The sequence below is a fragment of the Corvus moneduloides genome, chromosome 2, assembly GCF_009650955.1.
Source record: "Corvus moneduloides isolate bCorMon1 chromosome 2, bCorMon1.pri, whole genome shotgun sequence".
NCBI lineage: Eukaryota > Metazoa > Chordata > Aves > Passeriformes > Corvidae > Corvus > Corvus moneduloides.
The window spans coordinates 97163826-97186501 of NC_045477.1; the positions used below are offsets into that span (position 1 = coordinate 97163826).

Sequence of the window (22676 nt, forward strand, 5' to 3'; positions counted from 1 at the left end):
CAAGGAGAGATAAGGAGATAAATACTAAAACATGAAAACTGAATCAGAGGAGAGAACTTTGTTGTCCTTTTTAAAAATTTTTATTTTTAATTTAAAGTAGCACATAGATTGAGCATTTTCTATGCAATTTGATACTGATACTGACTGAACAGATAAAGTCTGGTATTGTTTGAACTCACTAAACATTACACTATTACTATAATACAGATTTGAAGTTATACAGTATATGAAATTGCTATTAGAACTTCAAAGTTACAAGATACAAGCAGTATAACGACATTTTCTGCTTTGCAAAGTTTTTAAAATAAAAAGTTCCTTGTAACTAGAGGAAAAACACAAGTATCAACAAAATTAGTTTCAGCAAGGGGAAGTCTCAACTCTTACATCTCATTTCACTGTATAATTCCAAAGTAGAAATCTATTTATGTGGAACAGGCCACTGATAATAAATTTAGTCTTAAAGCAACTACATTTAACAAGATGCCCTTAAAACAAGCTTGCATGAAAAAACCACACCAAAAGAATGCATTCCTTGTATTTAATACTTTTTCCCAAAAACGACTACATTCTTATTTCAAATTATACTCTGGGATACCCTTGTTCAATCATAAATAGACTGTATTTTTCTGAAAATACACCAGCATAAGAGAAATCATAGAATGAAGTCAGCAAATTCCTGTGTCCTTTCAGGAGCTAAATTTTCTAAATGTTAGTAATGTCAGAATATCTACCAGAGTTTACAGAAAATATTCTGCATTCTTTTACAAGAAATGAAGAGGTACTCATCATTTTGTGACTACTCCCTATTTTAGTACAATAGACTTCAGTGGAGAAGTGCTCTTGATGAAAAGGTAAACAGACTTTCCCACACTGATACCCTGAGGAGTACATACACTATCACAACATTTAAAATAAAAGTTCCAACTGTTTATTAACCCTTTCTAGCTTTCATTTTGCTCACCCAGCAGACCACGGCGAAGAATCTCCAGTCTGGTTCTGTGATGCAAAATGTGTGTTAGGTGTATGTGGGCTTCCTACCAGGATAGTATTTTGCGCTGAAGGTCTCTGAGGTGTACCGATAACCTACAGTACAGATAAAAGAATTTGGAAAATGGTTAAGAATTCCAAGATATTCAAGCGACACAATTGAAATGATGCATTATCCAAACACTAGTACTTTTCTCTACATATTTCTCTTACATGCATCTAATTTATACACACTAGCATAAAAAACTTCAGACTATGGTTAATATAGTTAGAGCACTCCCTAAGTTATGAGCATTTCTATTTTAATCTCCTTAAATGAGGTTTTCATGCTTGCTGGATTTCTTAACACTTTTCAACACCAACTTGGACAAGATCAAAACACGCACACACTCTTTCCCTCCACGGAAAATGGGGGGAAAAAAGGAGGGAAAAAAACCCCCAACCCTACCAAATAATGTATAAGGATACTGCAGTAAATTACAGTTAAACTATGAACGTAAGAAAAGCTGAAAATCAGTAAAACCAGAGAGAAAATACAGAGCTGTTGCAAGAAGCCTCTCCTCTGATGTCAGCCTCTATCACTAGAGTCAAAACCACTACATTAGAGGTGAGAAAGAGTACGGGTGAACTTCCCTCATGACTGCAGTGAGAGACATCAAATTAGGCAAAACCATTCCATTGCAAACATGTTAAGAGCACACACTTGGCTACAGTCTTCCAGCCTCCAGGTGTGTGGTCCTGAAGATGTGTAAATTTGATCATAAGTAGTAATACATACATACACTAGCACATAAAACTGTGCCCTCCTAACCTCTGAAGCTAGCTAAACAAAACACCCACTTTTGCAGGTGATGTTTTTTATCTCTGAATTGTTTTAAATGTAACTTTCTAGAAAATATGGATTTAGGGGAAAAAAAAGATACCATACAGATTACTCTTTTGTAGAAAGATATACCTACTTTTTTGGAGCACATTTATCTCCCAGAGGAAACAGCTGGTTGCATTCCTGACATCAGGTAAATGAAAAAAGCATCAAACAAATCTAAACCCATAACCACCTACAAGCCTGCCATATTTTCCTGCAGCTACATTCCGTCTGAGCAGCAAAACTTAATTTTTCTTCATTGGGCCAGCTTCAATAGTTTAGCCTCAACAAGAGTAAAATACAAAAACTGAAAATGAAACATTACATGTGTGGAAGTTACATATACGCTGCCAAAGGGAGTCCAGTGACTGCTAGATGTCCGTGATTTCAGCTGCCTGGAAAGACAAACAGCTGTATTTTTTTCCCAAATATTCTCTTTATATTATGCCACCTCTCTGAGCAGTTAGCATATAAATTTGTTACATCCACTTCTGACAGCTAGAATATCTTAGGTACTCCTTTCCAGCAGCTTTGTACCATACTTGAAACTTTCTGTCTCTTATGAGAAGCCAAATAATCTCCTCTATTGCTTTCCATAAACAAAATTTCTGATTGTAGGAAATGGAATTGAGGGTGGGGAATGCTGGCACAGGACACATGTGAACCCACTCACTTTCTTCCCACAAAAAAAAATACTATCAGTATTGATACCAACTGGTCTGTCTCACCAAATGTCTCCAAAGAGTGTGAAAACCACCCATGTGCTATTCAAGTAAGTAGACTAAATGGAGAACTGAAGAACGCTGTTAGCTAGTTTCTATTCCCTAGGACACAGTGACAGAAGACTGCAAGAGATGATTTAACATCTTGCTTGCAGAGAGTCCCACTCTCTAACTCCCTAGCTTATGAATTCCATGAGCAGCCCCATCATGGTACCACATCTAGAATTTCTATCACTCTGCAATAAGATGAAAGCCAAACCAGTATGGGGGCAGGGGGCAAGGACAAGAGGAATTACAGCTGGAGAAAAAACAAACTGACAGCAGCAAACCCTGGACCTCTACTGCACTCAGGAGTGTCCTGAAATACTCAACACTACTAAGGAAGAAATGAAGTGTGCATTGTTATCCCCTGGTCTTGATACTTTTAAGAAAAGATTTTGCATGCCACCTGAAAGAACAATTCAGTTTCAACATTTAACCCAAGTATGTACACAGTCTCATGACAATGCCCAGAAAGGACCACTGTTGTTCCAGTATGGCCTATGATCTATAAATAAAACACTCTTCTACTGCTCATTACTGATTTTAAATTAAAAGAATGCCTAACTACTCTGAGTTCATTTTTTATGGAATTTATTGATGAAACGCCTCCTACTGAGAGACCAATTTCATTCATTTAAACTCACTTGCAAGTGGGTACAAGAAGTAGTTAAGTCACCCCTGCTGCTGGAAATACAGCACAGTGAATGATCTGCACTACATCTGAACAGGTGAAGGGGTACAGTTTATAGATTCAGGCGGCCTCAATTATAAAACTCTCCTTAGACCCAGCTTAAGAGATGGGAAAGGCAGATAGGAAACTGCTTTCCTATCAAGTAGAAACCCAAATATAAGACATTCTAGTTCAGATGTTTATAAGTTACAGTTGCTTTCCAGAAGATTGAGACCAATTCTATTCAGATCAACAAATTTTAATTTTGATTACAGCAAGAATTAGTATAACCTATGTATTATCTATCGCATTATAAGAGTCTTTGAAACATCTAATTCCATATATCTCACACAAAGCTCGAAATAAATATTTCAGCAAAAGAATACTTAAATTAAGCAGTAAAATATAATTCTGTTTTCAATTTTGTTCCACCTAACTCAAATCTCCATAAAAATGTGTTTATGGACTTCATTTACATTTTCCTACGCCAGAATTCAAAGCACAATCTGAAAGAGACACTGATGTTAAATGGGAAGACTAACAAAAGATAAAGCCACCTGAATAGTGAGGTAACAATGTTGATTTGAGAGTCATCTTTGAATTTCTTTATGCAATACACATTTTTTTAACATAAGTCTATTAAAATTAGAAACAAACTTAGATTATCTGCCCATGATAAGTGATACAGACTACCAAGATACATCAGATTTGCAGTATATGTAAACAATACTGCAAGCAATAAAAACAATTAGAAAACCAACCAACCAAACAAAAAACCCCTCACAAACAAAAAAAACCCCAAAACAAACAAAAAACCCCCCCAACAACTCAAAAAAAGCACACGCCCCACAAACAAAGAAACAATTTTTAAAAAATCCCAACAAAGTCTCCTTACCACTTGTTGTGCAATGTTGACATTAGACTGTCCGAATGTTTTTGGCAGGAGCTGTTTTCCAATCGTATTTACTGTAGAAGGATGAACAGCCAATAGAGAAACAACTCCTGAAACAAATACAAGTAGAGAGCTTCAGGTCAGCATATTGTATTGTTTTAGCAAATAGTCTCATCTATACTACCTATGCATATTAATGGCAATTAGCCCTGAAACATGTAGTCTCAATAGAAATGTAGCATTTACACATTTGAAGCAAAAAAAGAAATCAAGATACACAGTATGTTCTCTCAAACTTTCTTCTATATAACCTGACAGGTCAATGACATAATATGCTTTAATTCCTTGTATTTCAATTTTTCTCTTAAAGAACAGTAAAGGAGGCAACCAGCATTTGACAAAAAGCATAAACCTCTCTTCTTCTACCCTTATCCTTTGTGGCTATTGAAATATTTTTCAGTACCACCCAACAAACATGCCCAATGCCATAGCATACAGCATAGCCTTCTGAGACATGCTGATCCACAGGAGATAAAATTTGGCTGGAATGGGCCTTTCCAAGAGAATATTCCCAGCTTTCCTCTAAGTGTCGCCTCCCAGCTGAAGGCAGGGAATTAAAGAACAAACAGCTTCAAGCATCATTACTTCAGAAAAATACATGCAACTCAGCAGACAGACCCTGCAGGAAAGGTTGTGCTCTCTCTGTTCATAACCCATATGCAATCAGCACTGGTAGGTAAAGCAAGTCTTAAGCCATGTAAAAGATAAATCAAAAATAATGACCCAGGTCACCAGCAATTTGATGCTCCATGATATAGTTTAGAGGAAAGAACCCCAAACCCACAAATTCAATACAAACAAAAACCCCCCAAGCAACAACAAAACAGAGGGGAAAAAAAAAAAAAGCAACAAAGACTCACTACAGTAAGAAAATAATAGACAAATCAGTCTTAAAATACTGGAGACATTTTTTTTTGCCAAATCAACTTTTAAGTGTGGTTGTCAGGTTCAGCAGTTGTTTCTCTGAGATCACTTTTAAAGGGGCCAATGGGGTCAGAAGGGTTTGGTACAACTCTCATTCTCTTTTTCTCACTGTCCAACATAGATGCAATAAATAGGCATTTTTACAAGGGTTGTATCAGGAGGGCCCTGACTGGTCCTTGATGCCTATCATCCCTCTTTACACATTCAGGAAGTCTACAGGAAGTTGAGGACAATTCAAATCTTGTTTAAGCCCTTGCTTTCCAGAAGGCTTGTATTTCGCAGCTGCTATTACTACATCGTGTCAAAGGGACAGTTTCACATAAGAATCTACTCTCAGTGATCAATCTATTCCCAAAGAGGATGCAGCAGTATGTCCTTCTTCCATTATTAACCAGCTTCCCAGTGCTCTTTCAGAAAGTCAGCAGCTATCCAGTTTGTAACATAAGTCTATTATGTCCTCCTGTCCCATCAAGTACACTCATCACTCTCATGACCTGAATTGTGTTTGTTCTTCCTCTCTGCAGAATACAATAAATCAATATAAACTACCCTGGCTAGCAGTGCTTATGTAGCTACTTCTCAGCTTCCTGGAAGGCTTTTTTTTTAAACTTCTCCTCATTTCTTTAAAAAAACAAGTGCAACCTGAAGACTGTATTTCCAGTATAAAACAGGAATTGTAACTGCTTTCCAAGGTTAAGACACCTCATCTATTTGATCATCTTCCCAGAATCACAGAATATTCTGAGTTGGAAGGGACCCACAGGAATCATCAACTCCAACTCTTGAGTGAATGGCCTATACAGGGATCAAACCCCCAGCCTTGGCATTATGAGCACCATGCTTCAACCAACCTTCCCTTACCTTTGACAGTCCTTGCTGCCCATGCTTTCTAGCTCTCCTGCCCTTTCTATTGCAGGTGACAGGCATACGTACAGTATTCATGAATGTTTTATGTTAAGGAATGCCATACGTTATTTATATCTCTATAACTCATTTTCTGTTTTATTACCTGTTCCTTTCCAAGTAATTCAAAATTCAATGTGCTTGTTCCCCACCAAACACTGATAGCACATTTTCATTAATATAAGCTACGATGACTTCAGCATCTTCCTTGGGTGCTAATAGCTCGCTTGGGATACTCACTGTACCAAGTTCAGTTTTCACCAGTTGTTGACTCAAGGGAAGACCATCCCATTCTATCACACCTTAGTTTACCAGGCTGATGAAGGACCTTGACAATAAAATTTATTATTTTTAAAAAATCCAAGGACATCACTCCGATTAGATAATCCTTATCCACATGGTTGTTGACTCTTTCAAAGCATGACTTTAAAAAGACGTAATTGCAGACCCTCCCTCCAGAAAAGCCCCGTTGAAGGCCATTATCACATCTGTCCACACTGTACTGCTTCTCTGTTACACACTCAACCGAGCTGCCTAACAGAAGTGTAACTTACTCATCTGCAGTTATCTGAGCCCTTCAGGAATTGGTGCAGGCTATGTGGCTCTCTTTCTTCTGGTACTGTATCAATTATACACATACCAAGTTACAAGGATAGAAGTGCCACTGCTAGCTCCTTTAAGAATTCAAAGGTAGACAATTTTCTGATGAGTGTTACCCATTCATGTTATGAATTTTTTCCTAGGACAGCTTCCAAATATTACTTCAGTAGGACAATTTCATAAAGAACAATACTGCCATGAGACCCTCTACAGATGCACTTAAGAGACTTAATTATTCTGGTATGTTTAAAAATAAAGTAATTCTTCATGCTATCTCGTCGTTTATTAAAAAAGTTTACACAGTCAACAAAGACAACAATGTCGTGATGATGTAAGTCAACACAAGTGCAGAGGTCAGGGTCAGTGGTTAGGAAGCAGATGCTCAGGCAAGCACCAGGGGGTCTGGGCAGACAATATGCTGTGTGTGACCCAGAGGTGTTCCCCTATGCTAACAAAGACTTAACCACATCCTGGGCTGCATTTGGAAGAGTACAGTAATAACTGATTATTCTCTCTTCTTTCAGCACTCCTTACACTGTCCCTGGATGACTCTGCTCAGTTGTGGGGCCCACAGTGCAAGAGAGGCATTAGCAAACAAGAGAGAGTGCAGCCGGAATACACCAGCGTGCCTCAGGTACTGGAGTATATCCTGCACAAGGAGAAGCTCAGGGAGCTTGGTAAGTGCAGCCTCTGGAAGAGAAGGTTAAGGTGGAGCAAGGGGTGTTATTTGCAGAAATCTAATCACTGCCTTCAACTATTAAATGGAAATTATAGAGATGATAGGACACAACAAAAGGAAAAGAGGGAATGGTCACAAGTTGTTGCACAGCAAATTCCAACCAGGGAAAAATGCCAAAGGCAGTGCACAGCAACAGGCTGCATAGGAGGTTCCTTGGTGATACACAGCAAAATTCAAGAACTGAAGGCTCTGTGCGTCAAAGCTGACCCTGGTTTGAAGGCAAGGTTTATTAGACTGCCTCCAGCCTCCTGTTATTATTAATTTAATTTTCTGAACAGAAATAGCTATCTTGCAACTAAAACATCAATGAGAAGGGAAGAGCACACACTATGTTTCTTTAAATTTTTTAATTACATTAACATTTCCTGTGGTGCTGTGCCAGAATTCATGCAACTGAACCAACCTAACTATATACAGAAATGACAAGGTTCATCTTTCTGTGCAGCACAAACTGATTGGCAAGGAAACATAAATGTAAGTGAAAGAATAGTAACATGAGCTTCATAGTTCAAAGCAAACTCAGAGTCAACTTGTAAAAGCTATCATACAATATACAAAAGAGTATAAGTGCTCAATTATACAGAAAAAAAGACTTTTTTTAAAAGGATATTTTCAATGTCTCTGTCCAAGTGTATTCTATTTTCTCATTTGCCTCACATACAAACATTTTTCTCGTACTCATCTGCATTTTCAAAAGCTCATAATATGTGGGGGGTTTTTGTTTGTTAAGTACAAGCAGAAGTAATTGTATCAACTTAGATCTGCGAGTGACTGACAGCTCAGTTTCTCAAACAAATCTTGCTATTAACTTCTTAATTACTGTTACTCTGCCATCACTGCAATCCCAGTAATCCTGTACTTTGCAGACAACATACAGTGTATATAACAGCATGTAAAAATTAAAACCACAAGTTTGCAAACAGTTTTGCTGGCATCAACTCTGCTTTCTTTTCAAAACAAATACTGCTAGTTCTGATGTATCTTTTTTTCCCCCCTGAAGACTTTGAGAGCCACAGGAAAATGCCATGTAAAGCAGAAAAAACCAGTGTATATAGAAGGATATTACTACTACTACTACTACTACTACTACTACTACTACTACTTACATTCTCAATGTCCCAAATGTTTGGAAAACTACTTTTAGTAACTTATAAGCAACCATTAAACCTCAAGAGAGGTAGAACTTCATTAATATGATGTTCCAGAATACCTCCAAATACAAGATGATGATTCAGGTGGAATCAAGGAATAACGGCATAAATAACTTGCATATCAAAAAAAGCAGTGCTCTTTAATGAAACCTGTTATTTATCTGTCTACAAACAAGTAGACAGATAATCTGTGTTACTGGTTAACTGGACCTTTGCTTGCATATAAAAACAAACCAAAAAGTTTTACCAAAAAGAAAGAATCCATTGCAGAATTTTGGCAGTTTAAAGGACTGGTGATACAGTTAATTAAGAACATTTTAAATAACTGTCATAGGTTAGCAAGCATAGTCCCGGAAGGGATGTCCTTGCTAAGGGGTGCTTACAGTTTCCTCTGGGAACTGATAGAACCTATCAGCTGGCCAGGTTGAATATGGACAATTCTCTAAGCCACTTAAAATTGTGATCACCTCTGTGATCCACATTTAAGAATAGGCAAACTCCCCCTCCAAGCTCTCTCTCGTTTCCGGCGCTGGCACAGGTGGCTGCGGGCCCCGTGTGGGGGCCAGCGGGCCCGGCCAGGCCCTGCTTGGGCCAGGCCGGGCCGGGCCACGGCCATCCTGAAGCCATGGACCTGTTCCAGCCATGGAACCCCCCCCACTGCCTTGCCGTGGGCAGCCGGAGCGGCTCGGCTCTCCCCCCTCTCCACTGCGATAAGCAACATTCAACATTCCAGCTGCAAAGCTGCAAGGCCGAGGTGAGAGTAACCCTTTTATTGCTGTGAAGAGCTGAAAACCTGAGAGAAGAGAGAGAGGAGATGCTTAAAGCTGAAATTCTGTTGTGAAGCTATGATATATCAGAGTATCCTGTTGTAATTCCATGAAGATATGGGGGGTGGAGTGTTCAACTCATAAGCAAAAGCACCTGCGTTGAGATAGGCAGATGCTGACGCAGCTGTAATTTCATGAGAAGTTTGGACAGGGAGAGATGAACCAGATGAGGACTTTTGCTCCAAACGGGAAAGGAGAAAACCTCAGTCCGTAGAGATGAACCAGATGAGGACTTTTGCTCCAGATGGGAAAGGAGAAAACCTCAGTTCCTAGAGATGCTCCCAGAGAGAGTCCTAAAGATGAAGATGATGAAGACCCTTTGCTCCCAGGGAAGGAGAAGGGCCTCTGTTTTTGTTTCTGAACGGCTCAACCTTAAAATTGTACCCCAAAAAACTTCAAGAGTGGACCCTCGAAAGCAGTTGCGGGAAAAGCTGCAAGTCGGGGGGAAAGGACTCACACGCAGGCAGAGAGACTCCTCTTCCTAAATGGACTGAACAATATTTGGAAGTGGGCGGCTGTCTCGTTGTGATAATGTTTTCATAGCATGAGCAAGAAGAGACTTCTCTTTCTAAATAGACTGAACAAGGTTATTATGGAAGTGGTAAACAGACTGAACATCTTAAGGGTTGTCTTTTCACATTGTCAGTGGGAGAAGGGAGGAAGGTGGGGGGAGGAGGAGAGTTCTGAAGGTGGTATAATTTTTTTTTCTTCTTTTAGGTCTGTTAATAAACTTCTTTATATTCTTTCAAGTTTGGTGCCTGTTTTGCATTTCTCCTAATTCTTATCTCACAGCAGATAAACAGTAATGAGTATTTTGGACCAAACCACTACACTAAATTGGTGTTTCTGCCCGGTTACAAACCGAACCCGCGACAATAACTTAAGACGACACAGAAAAAAGACACAGTACATCTAAAATCAAAGAAACGAGTGCCCTCTGCAGACAATGAGGTAAATCTCCTGAAAAGCCGACTGCTCCAGTTCTTGAAACAGCAGAGACTTTGAATTTGGTGTTCAGGTTAGAGAGGATGGGCTGAGGTATTCCTTGCCTCAGGAGCAGAAATTCCATTCATTCTAGATGCTGTACCATTTTCTGAAGTAATCTGCCTTTATGTTTTCTTTACTTGTGAAAGAGAGAGCAGTCAACAGAAAAACAACTTATTCCCTCATAATGCAGTCTCTAACAAATTTAAGTTTTGACAGACAATAGAGGTGACAGTTATATCCTGGGAGCTGATTCCTCAGACGTCACTCCTGTAACGCGGAAGTTGTTAACGTCTCTGTAGTGAACATCGCAGATATTTTATGTTATTTTATTAGTTAGTTGTATGCTAACTTTCAGAAAACTGAATTCTTTTTGAAGGTATCTGTGTGACAACACAGATGATTGTCTCCAGTTGCATGTCAAGTCAAGTAAAAGCACCTGTACTTACTGAAGAAGCCACACCACCGTTTTAAGACAACAAACGTGCCTGCACAGCAATTCGGAGCTTTTGTACAGACATCCATGTCTCCCAGTGTGTAGTACTCATTAATTGCCTACATGAACACAGACTTCTATGTGATTCTTACATCCTTAGATATGACTAGTAATAGTTCAGCTATTACAAGCCAGTTTTTCCAAGTCTGTGTTGAAATAAACTGGGGTTTACTTTTAGACTTTCCAAAATACCATTTCTACTTCCAGCAACAGTTTTATTTCCTTAGATTGACTTTAGACAATAATTGGATTTACCTCAGCTGCAGTAATACATACGCATTTTATAACCAATTTCAAACATGTATCTGTTTGCTGAAGCATAATTCATGGGTTCTGAAAATTGATCTCTAGTTCTATTCCAGAGGAACAATTCTAGTCACTGTTAAAAATTAGGGTGAATGAATTTGCAAGTAAAAGTAACAATAACATTTCACTGCAAGTTTCCTGTCATATAAATAAAAAGAACAAAACAATCTTATAGTTAGGCAGTGTTGAAATATGAGTCTAAACACACCTTAAAATGTTACATATTTGACTTTGATTTTTTCAGATCTGAAATGTAACTATATTTAGCCTATAAATTTGAAACCTTGTTTTAAAGTGTAAGTGGTGAAAGGAGCTACAGTACATACCCTACAAGCATTTTCTGGTTACAAACCAATAATGCCACCTACTGGCATAAGAGAAGATCCAAATTTTCTTTCCGAGTAATTTTTAACCTAAGAGCTTTAATTTCAATACAATATTAATACCACTGGTTACCTTTTCCCTTGCACCCATCTGAAGCAAGTAATTTCTTTCATCCAAATTTCTCCACAAGTGAGGGGCAGGATTAGAATTGAATAGTGTTCTATTTAATGCTGAAGTATCAACACTAATCTGAATATGGCAAGGACCAGAAGAATGTGGCAGTTCTCTCCAAAATGTAACCTCCACGAACAGCAAAATTTATTGGTTTCTAAAATTCACTGTCAAATACCAATAGAAAACACAAACTCATGAGGAAGTTTTTACTAGTTCAGCCCCTATTAAAAATTCTTTCTATCCTTCCAAAACTTATGCTTTTGCTAACTCTCAAAATGAATTAGCCAGTTGGAAAGCACCTTCCCAGTTACCAAGTGAAACAAAGCTTTCACAGTCATACTGTTTTTTCAGGCTATATGGAGTGTTACTCTCCAGTAATGGAAATACACAGGGGTATCAGAAAACACGGGCAAATTTACAGGCACCTTTTCTGGAGGTTGTACAAGCACTGGAAAAAACACGAGTTGCCATCTCATTTCTACCCCATATAGGCTGATACCTCTTATTTCACACTAAAGATGGTTTTGAAGAAATAAATCTTTAGAGCATTTTCTAGAACAGTATTTTATGTCCATGACTAATTTATTCAAAACTGTATGCATTACTCACTATAAACAAAACCTTGTGGGGTTGTTGTTTGGGTTTCTGGGGCTTGTTGTGTTTTTGTTTTGGGTTTTTTTACATACTATTTTCTCCTCTTAACACAAATAAAGTCAGTTTCTGCTTTAAAACAAAAATCCTAATCTGGAGTTCATGGTTGAGACCAGTCTCTCCAAAATGAGCTACTGCTGAAGCAAAAAGGTTGTCTACACTGGTAACCTGTTTCTGACAGCGGACATTCATGAACAGTCAGGGAATGAATGTATGGATAGGACTTGCATACAGAGATTATTCTCAAACATACCCTCTCTCTCTCAGATTCCAAAACTTTAGGACTTTTTGAGCAAGAAGTTGTTCAGCATACCTGTTCAGCAAGATGGTTTTGTCTCTTCTTCATTATTCACCTAAGAAACAACAGCAACATACCCTACCACCAAAACTCAAGTCTGAAAAGAATTTATTCATTTACCATGTTTTCTGCCTGTGCAGATTAAAAATTTACAGAAATTCATTCACAACCTATTCTGAAAGCATTGTAACAAAACTGTTCAGGCTGTGAGAATTTTTGCATCATAACCTGTTTTGGCCAGAAAAGTCAACCTTGGCTTATCTATCATAGTTGCCTCATATACCTACCACTTAGTCACATACCTTATAGACTGCTGACAAGGATGTTACGGAACCATTTCAGTTACAATTTTCCGCTCTTTCTCTTTAACCCTGTTTTTGCAAGCATGTCCTTATGACCCAGCACACAAGTCATTTTTTGTCCTGTACCATCCCCCTAAAACCTTTATTCCTCTGACAGCTGAACTCCTCCTCCTTTCACATCTGGCTAGCAACAAGTAGAAACTGAAGCAAGTAACAGATTTCTCTGTCAAATTTTCATTCTTAATTCACTGAGTCTTAAAGTTGGACTTTTCCAAAACTATGATGGAATGCACCCTCTGGTATTACTAGTCCAGGGACCTGGAGTGCTGTAGGAGCGTAAGAAGGAACTTCAAAAAAGCAGCCAGGCTCCTGCATTCTCCCTCAAGAGCCTGCCCAATTACTGATGTCAAGGGCAGCAGATTGGGTTAAACAAACCACTCATCCAACACAGCAGGGAGATTTGATCCCATAACCAATATCAATCATGCAATGTACTCTCAATCTCTTTCTTGTGATTGACTTGCAACTTTCAGAAAAGACTTTCGTTTTAAGAAATACAGATTCAAAGGGGAAGGTGGAGAAAAAACAAAACAAAACAAAAATCCCAAACAAACAAACAAACCCACCAAAAAAACCTTTTAATGATGACCACCAGAAAAGAACATGAAGATTTTTTCCCTAACCACCTTCAACTGATCCTAAAAAGTATACCAGATACACTTCTGCTACCCTATGGAAAACTTACTCCATGATTGCTCTGGACTGAATCCTCTCCATTGTGAAATTAAGAGAAATTTTGCAGAGATTTAAAAACATAGCAGAGGACAGCACTTTGTTGATATAATGGCATGCAATGCAGACAGCTACTTTTAGAGACAGCATAGTACTTTTGTGTATAGTTGTCAGTGTCAACATTTAAAGACTGGACAAATACCCCTAAAAATTATAAAAAGTGGCGAACGAAAAAAAGTACTACTGTAGTGAATAAATTCTGATACATACCTGAGCACTTTAGTGACAAAATATTTGCAGCTTTAAGCTCTGATTGACTACAGAGCCTGCACATAAAACACAGACAAGCTAGAGACAAAACATAAACTGATCAAGCCAAGAGAAATAGTTGTTTCTTCTCAATATTAAGAATTAGTTGATGTCTATTAACTTCAAAGAACTCCCCTAAAAGCAATGAAATGCAGAAATTGACTGAGGATAGTCCAGTTTGCTGTGTTATACATTGAGAGTAGAGCTCGACTCTCAAACTGGACAAGCTGCAGGCCTATAATAAACTATTTAATAACTTGAATTTATTTACAAAATTCTGTAAGCAATAAAATGCCCTCCAATTTGACCACTTCTACTTAAAGAGCTATGTAATAATGGAAGAGTCATATCTCCAATTCTTGCTGTCTAGACTGCACTGTTTTGACTAGCTCTCCACTGACTGTAACAGGGTCTAGACACAGATGCCTATGTGGGTGCAAAATGTACCCTCCTAAAGTCTCTGCCCCAAAAAACATCAGTTTTACTGCCCACAGGGTTAGCACATATGGTACAGCTGTTAAGGACCAGGTACCTACTTGCACACTTTAGCTCAGGGGTTTGTGACTGTGCTTACAGATAAACACCTGCACCAGTTAATACATGTCTTTACTCAACCCTTAGTGCCCTCTCCACAAAATGAAGAACAGGACAGATTAGTTGCATACCCCCCCCATTCATAAAGCAATGTATATTTTAGACAAGGAAGCGTCCAAGACAGAGTCCTGTGAGATGCCAGTAAGATACTTGCTGTACCTAGTGGTGTTGACAGAAATTAGGTATATAAAATACTAGAGCAGTAATACTAAACGAGTTCACCTGAACTGGACTACAGGTTCATCTGAGAGTACTAGAGTATTCCAACAATGCTTAAAGTCAGTAGATTAGTCAAAAGTAAGGTTTATAGACAGTGAGTAAATGATTGTCCTAATATACATTTTGCCCTCCTTCATACAGCCTATCAAAGGACACCATCCGTCACACACAAGAATAAAGCAGACTGTCATTATTTGGAAGGAACAACAAATGAAAATGGCCATTTCGCCAAAATACCTTGTGAGATGCCTATGAACCAAACATGATGTTGCATAGAAAAATTACTGATCTCTCTATACAGAAACGACTGACACTTCACTTGTGAGTCACACATACTGTTCTAGTCGCTTGTATTCGAGAAAGTTGATGAAAGCAGTCGAACAGGCTCAAAGAATGACAGTAAGGAAAACACGGAGGACAAAGAGCTCATCTGATGAGCAATCTAGGGAACACTGGCTAGCTGACCTGTCAAACTGGTAAAGACTGTTAAGACACCCAACTGTTATTTATGAAAAGTATGGAAACATACTGGAGGAAATTATTAACCTGAGAAACAATTGTCACCAGCAGAATGCATAAACTGACAAGAATATACTTTACTGGAATTAGAGAGGACTTTTACCGTCTCACTATGGAAACAGCCCTCCCATAAGAATATACAAAATGCAGTCTTCAAATGTAGCATAATCAGTTTACAGAAGAGCTTACATGGCATAGCTGTCCAGAACTGCAGGTGGCTGGAACTCAGTGTTGCTTCTGTTTTTTCCCTCAGCTATGCTAATTGTGAAAGTTCAGCTCCTAACTCCCCAAATGTTTAGGTACTCTCAGTTTTTGAGCTCACGTATCAAATTCAAGTTCAAATTTACATCCTGTGTTTTATTAAATTGCTTAATGACATTACATTATCATACATGCACAGGCATTATCTGCAAGTCCAAAACAGTGCTGTTCACAATGTATTTTGAGATAGCGCATCCACTCTGCTGCAAGCTTATCATAAAAACTGTCACAACCCATTTTAAACTTCTACCCTCCTGCATTTTTTTTCCATTTGCTGAAACACAGTGCCCCAAAGATGTTTCAGAACATCCTGGTCTTTATACTTAAACACAAGCTACACTAAGGAGATCACATACGGGATGACAAACCACCACTTAACTGCACCTGTAGTTTTAAGACAATTATAAATCACAGCAAACCTACAGTTTGCTTAATGATCATATAACTTAAGAAAAACTTCACAAAAAGTATGCTAAGAAAGCAGTTTAAAGCCAGTAATATGCATAACAACTAAAAATCAAGAAATGGAGAGTCTTACTATGAATTGTGTTCTTACCTTTTCCAGGACTTAGGTTTTGGTCTATAAACACCTTAAGCTCTCCATTGGTTTCAATTAGTCCAGCCTGTTAAAGAAAGCAACTTTTATTAAATTTACAAACACAGATAGCCTTTTATTATTAAAGATGAAAGGTATCTTACCAGAAGCCTCTACTGCTACTACTCTCATTTTGTTACAAATATGCCACTATGTACTGTTTGGGGTACAGTACTTGTCAAATTTTAAGGTCTAGATTTTATAAACACCATATTCTTAAAAAGCAAGCAGAAAACCAGTTTACACCTACTTCACTATTTGTGTCCTAAGCTCTTACAGTGTGTATGCACTGTTTTAACAGACAGCTGAACACCCTTCTAATCTGAACCACCGATACTTGCAACTATGCCTTTCTCTCTGTAGATACTACCTACCTAATACAAAAGGTAAAAACATTATAGTAAAAACAGTACAGAGGGTGGAGAGTGCCTTTGGCCATTTTAATCAGGAAAAATATCATTAATAAGAAATATCTTTAGCTTTTCAATTATTATTTTTTTAAAGATCAGAATACAAACCACTTAAGAGAAAAAAGCTATAGGGTGACACACGGGTTTATAAAGTCATCACCATCCTTCAAGAAAGCTCACAGCAGTGGTTACTTTTCAAAATACTATTAATTTTTGAATAGAGAACATGATGCAGTGATTTCTTTGTATCTGCAGACAAAACAGTTCTGAAAAAAGAAAATTAATAAACACAGGACACATTGTTTCCATTTAGAAACAACAGCAAGAAAGCCAACATCTGTACCTAACCACAGCGTAGCCTGTGGTGTTCCAGAGGCTGAAAAGTCCTCAGGCTGTATTTTGCACATAGAAGGTACGTGCAGGCTGCCAACAACCCTGAGCAAGAATCAAGTGCTTTGCTGTCAGTCAGCAGCAAAGCTTCTCCCTTAGAAGTCTACCTGAAGAGCCCTACTTGCCATCTGCCAGTAGTTGGGGAAAACAAGAAAGCCACTAGATGATGCTGTGGAGCCATTATTATCCAGGTGTATCAGACCAAGGATTTCTTACGAAAGACAGGGAACTTTAAGAAACAGGAAACTTTCTCTCCTCAGTGAACAAGGACAGAGGGGGGAGAGAAGATGATAGAGCACTGGGGACAAGCTGGAATTCTGCAAAAGACAAATTTTGCTAAGAGAGGCACAAAGAGCAGTGGCCTGTAATGGCATGGCAGCAATGAGGACCTGGTCACATAAAGAAAACGTGAGTAGACAGCAGAAGTGCTGGATAGAATGAAGAGCCTGTGGCAGTTCTGGCCTCCATTCCCCCCCCTCCTAAAAAGTAACACAATAGCATAGTTTTAGGGAGGCTGCAACAACTTTTCAGTTATTTCAGAACACTGCCTGTTGGCCTTCTTGCCCACAGTAGGGATTTCAAAGATCCACTCAGTTAAACAACAGTTTTACCACCCTATTCAAAGGCACCAGAATTCTTTATAAGCCCAACTCTTTATCACACTTAACTACCTAATTCAGAAAGGCAACAGACTACATCAGACACTTCCAAAGAAAAAGGTATACTCATCCATATGACACCAGTATTGTGTACAAAGATGTTATCAGAGTTACACTACAGCAACATGACATTCCAGAACACTGGAACCCTGTGGAAAACATGAAGAAGAATTTTTGGGTAAGTGTTACCTTATACTCCCATTCTATCTAAATTTCACAACAGAAGTGTTAAACCAGGCAGGAAGTGCAGCCTCATTGTCATCATTTCTTTAAATGCAGTACTTAAGTTCGCATTCCACAGCAGAAAGAGGCTTATATTCAGGACACCTGTAAATTCTCTTTTACATTAGAGTAAAAAAAGATTATAAATGAGACTAGAAAAGCATTTAATTTATTGTGGTTTTGATCAGAAAATCACCAAGAAAATGGCTATTTTAATCTGTAATGTCTTTCCTTTAAGCACATGAATTTAATAATTTTGAATTATTAAATCCCTTCATTGGTTTAATATGCAAAAGCAAACCTGCACCAAGTGCACGTCAGTTACAGTGATATTCCAAACCCAAATATTTAAGCTGTGATATTCAGCAAATTCAAATACTAATGCAAATCACTATTTCAGTAATTGGAAAACTAAGCAGTTCAGTAATCAATTACTTATTGGTCCCTTCAACTTTCTGGTTTTTTTTTTTCAATTAGAATGTCTCCAGCTTAATCTTCTCTATTCATTTGAAGTACTCAGCCAACCAACATCATAGTATCAAATGATCTCACAAAATTCAAGTTTTCTTCTGCATAATTAAAGCATATAGTGAAAAAATATTACCCAAAACAACATGCAACTCCAAAACCCATAATTTGATCTAGCATTACAAAGGCTCAGGTTAATGCTACGTGCCCTATACCATGCTTTTGTGTGACTGAAATGACACAAGTCACTGAAAAACTGGAGAACATCTGGGGAAAACACCGCATTTAATCAGTAAAAGAAAACAATTTGTGAAAAACCAGAGAAGAGCAATCACTGAATAACAAGAAAAATCCCCTCAGGGACCACAATACTAATGAACAGTATAGAAGTTATAGTTCCACCATCCTTCTACCAGTGTCTTACTAAAGGTTCACCTCTAGCAGTTAAAATGGCACGTTCAACTCATTTGTAAGCATATGCCCAGAAAGACTTCAAGTAAGGTATTTGGAAAAAATACTGTGTATCCCACAGCAAAACAGCATCGCCAGCTGCTATTATTCGTAGTGAAAACTGATTTCTAGTGAAAATTCTGTTATTCCAGCCCCAGTATGCTCTTCACACTTCCAGACACACTTTTAATTCTAAGGTTAGCAAGACTTATCACTGGTTGAAGAGACAAGTTTTGGTGAAAGAAAACTGAAAAGCAAAACTTCCATCCCATACAGAATTCTGGTCTCTTCGTTCTGAAATGGAAACAGTAGACAAAACATCTCTCAGTCTGCATTTCAAAGACATTCTCACTATTTTTCAAGCCAGGTTATTTTGGAGGAAGCATCAGGATTACTCCTCTGGGACCTATGGAGCATAGTGCCCAAAAGAAAGAAAGAAAATAGAGGAAAATGTGACTATAGCTCCCATTCGGTATATTATAGCCACAGGTTCACAACACACCCAAAAAAACCTCAAAAAACAAAAAAGAAAAAAAACCCAAAATACTACCAAAAACAAAACCCACACACACACAAAAAAAAAAAAAACCCACCCAGGAAAAGGTGGAAAGCCCAATGGAAAGGTAACCTTCTGTCAGGAAGGGTTAAACGTCAAGGATTTTCTATTTTCTGAGGAGAAAATAGACTTAGTTTTTAGGCCTTATCAAGCTACTTGTAACAAGGTATTTGGATTTTTACTATTTTCCTTTGTATTCTTTTTGTATTCCACATTTTCTTATCTTCTCACAATTCTCAATCTCAGGTTGCATTACCTCCTTTGGTGGTGATCTTTGGGCTGCTTGAAATAATAATGCTCTTAGTATCTGATTTGGAAAGTTTATTCAGTGTGTGCAACTTCACAATTCAGTGAAGCTTTCCTCTTCGAAGACACATGTTGGCAACGTCTACTTCTCTATGGCTACATGAAGAAATCCCTATAATCCTAAACAAGCAACAGATACAGATACAGCCTTTCTCCTTAACACACTACAACAAAGCCAACAATGATTTTAAAAGATAGCTTTTGACATCCAACACAGCATCTAAACTGTAGTAACTTAATATCTTCCCACAGATCACCAGAAAGGAGGGTAAAGCCCACTGGATAAATTAGTAGATCTGGTAATTTGAACTGCAGAAGCTGTGGTGGAGTGGAGATCCCAACCATCACCAAGGTTTGGTCTCAGCTCATTGTTCAGAGCTCCTAAGGAAAAGAAATTAACTGAAGGGCTAAACATATAAAAAATCAACTAAAGTTAGCTTTGGCCTGCTATGAGATCATCGGCAGTCCTAAGGACTGCGAAGTCTATTTTTGTTTTGTTTACAAGTGAAAACTGAAAAGCACTACAAGTGCCCTCAGCCAGAAAATCAGTAAACTGGGAAGTATCTTTTTGCTGGGACTGAAGTTAATCTAAAACACAATTTTCTAAAGATGCAGAGAATTTCAGTTATTAAAAAAAAAGTCTCTAGGGACTGTGAGAGAATAATTTAGTATCTTACTAACAAGCTACTCCTTGCAATCTCTGTAGTTATGCATTAGAAAATCAACATCCTTACAACAAAAATATAATTTCTTCCATAGCTTTCCAGCATTGCAATTCAATTTGTTAATAAAAATTGGCATCAAATTATTCACTAAACCTTTAAACTAAACAGGAAAATATGCAAGGTGAATTTGGACTAAAGGACAAGGAACCTATAAAACAAGAAGTTTATCTGACAAAAACAAGACTGAACGAGTACATGTGCTATGTATTTCGGATTTAATCTGAGGCACGTTGTCCCACACTACTTTAACTAAATATTGGGAAGGGTGGTTTTGTGCCACAGAAATTCCTCTTCTACCTTGCTTCTCAGTAATGAGCCCATTTTAAGAACAGTAACTGAAAAAGAACTGAAAGAAGAGCAAAAAGGGTAGAGACACATGGAAACAGAGGTACCTGCTACAAGGTTATTCCTCAGAACAGAAATTTTCAGCTGTCAACAGCAGATTAAGCCCACAGAGCACAGAGGCACAGGACTGGGTTTGACAAGAGGTACAGGTGCCAAAGATACAAGAATGGTTAAAGAATGGGAGCCAGAATGGGATGGTCTGAAAAAGAGACAATTTTGGGACTGTCTGGGAAAGATGCAAAAAATGAGCTAGAAAATCAGATGGAAGAATTAGGAGTTGAGGTAGAGGAACTGTGAGTCACTGAAAAAGTACAGGCAATACAACTGATGAGAACCTAAGAAAGCTTTAATGGAACAATGAGATCAAATCCTGTGAGAAGGGATGAACATGGGAAGTGGGAAAACGAATACAACCTAAACTACAACTGAAAGGGGAAATAAGCTGGGACTCAGACAGAGAAGTTCAGAATAAACTAGGAAAGAAGTAGCGACAACAGAATCAGAAAATGGAGAAATTGGGAAAGGAAAGCATTTCCACCCAGAGCTTGTCAGAGACATTTGGTGGTGTTGGGTTGATGGTTGGACTTCATGATCTTGGAGGTCTTCTCTAACCACAACAATTCCATAGTTCTATGACCAGGACGGTGCCTCTGCTGTCTACAGGCATTTGCAAAGTGTACCAGCAAACAATCACCCATCTTGTGCAAAACTGTGCCTAACTCGATCCATGATGATCCCCAGTCATTTTAAAGGCAACCTGTCTAAAGGCCCCATGCCATGCAATTTTACTATGGGCCACTTTACTGACAATGCAAGGTTCTTTTTTTTTATTTGTCTTATTTCAATATCAGGAAGCAACAGAAAATTAGCAGTTACAAAGCAGAACTGGAATAAAGCTTATAATCAGAAATAAACAACCTTATTTTAAGACTGCTTAAACCTTTATTCTTCTTTCACCCCTATCCATATGTAAACGTCATTTATAAGAAGATGATAATGAACTACTTCTCCTATTGGTTTCTCACCTCATGCAGGGACCAGAGCAAACATGCTCTGGGAATGAATTATTATGCAAATGCAAAAGATTATTTTTATGGGACATCCATTTCAATTTTTTGCAAAATTTAGAAGGCAATCAAGGTATTAAGTAGAGCAATATTGTAGAAAAGGGGGAAAAGTTTTTAAATTTAAAACATTTGGATTTCATTTTGAAATTGAAGCCAGTGAGAACTATTCTTTACTGTATAAATAACAAAAACTTTTGAAGTTGGGCTACAAGAGTCTGATCCCTCAAAATTCTCAGATGTGTTATTTTACCGTGTTTCAGTAGCCTTTTTCTGAAACAGAGATAATCATATCACATCCTCAGTTCATGGCAGTATCTTCAAGATTAATGTGCCTCTCAAACACTCAGCAATGAGCTACACCATAGAAATGAGCTTTCCAAAGAGTATATTTGAATTTTTAGCACCTTAACTAACAAGGCATAGTCAAAGCACTAAAGGTCTGGATACCACAGAATTGTGAAACCAAAAAGCTAAATAAGGTGAGAAGCTCAGTTAAGCATTGTCGATCTTTGTGTGAATACAGGCTCTGCTGATACTGCAGGTAAGTTGGACACTGAGTAATACACAAAATAACACCCGAGATCTCCTTTATTGCAGAGTATGTCAAGACCATTAGCTTCTTGGCTGTTCTTTCTGACAAGAGCAACACATCCAGAATTCAGCAAAAATTAAATTAAGAACTCACTTTGAAGACAAGTCAAATGGTGGTCCTGTCTAAGCAGTCAACAGATCAAAACCACCTCGAGTTAAGTCATTCCATGGTGTTGCTTCTTGCAGTAATTCAATTGCTCAAGTGATACAATCCTTGTAAAACTTAAAGATGACATGCTCAAAACTAAATGTGAAGCTGTAAGAACGAAGCAGAATTGAATATGAGACTCCTAGCAGCGAGTATGACACCAAAGCATTGGTTTTCCACTTTTACTGTATAA

At 38.0% G+C, this 22676-nt stretch overlaps 1 protein-coding gene across 5 annotated transcripts in view; it reads right to left on the bottom strand.

Annotated features, from left to right (window-relative positions):
- TFDP1 (transcription factor Dp-1) overlaps window positions 1–22676 on the bottom strand; it is a 42381-nt gene that overhangs the window by 11858 nt on the left and 7847 nt on the right. For all 5 annotated transcript variants that reach the window (XM_032100491.1, XM_032100494.1, XM_032100493.1 and 2 more), the window contains exons 3-5: window positions 16108–16174; window positions 4182–4288; window positions 962–1083 (exon numbers count right to left, since the gene is read on the bottom strand). In XM_032100491.1, the coding sequence (XP_031956382.1) occupies window positions 962–1083; window positions 4182–4288; window positions 16108–16174 (296 nt within the window). The remainder of the gene's footprint in view (window positions 1–961; window positions 1084–4181; window positions 4289–16107; window positions 16175–22676) is intronic.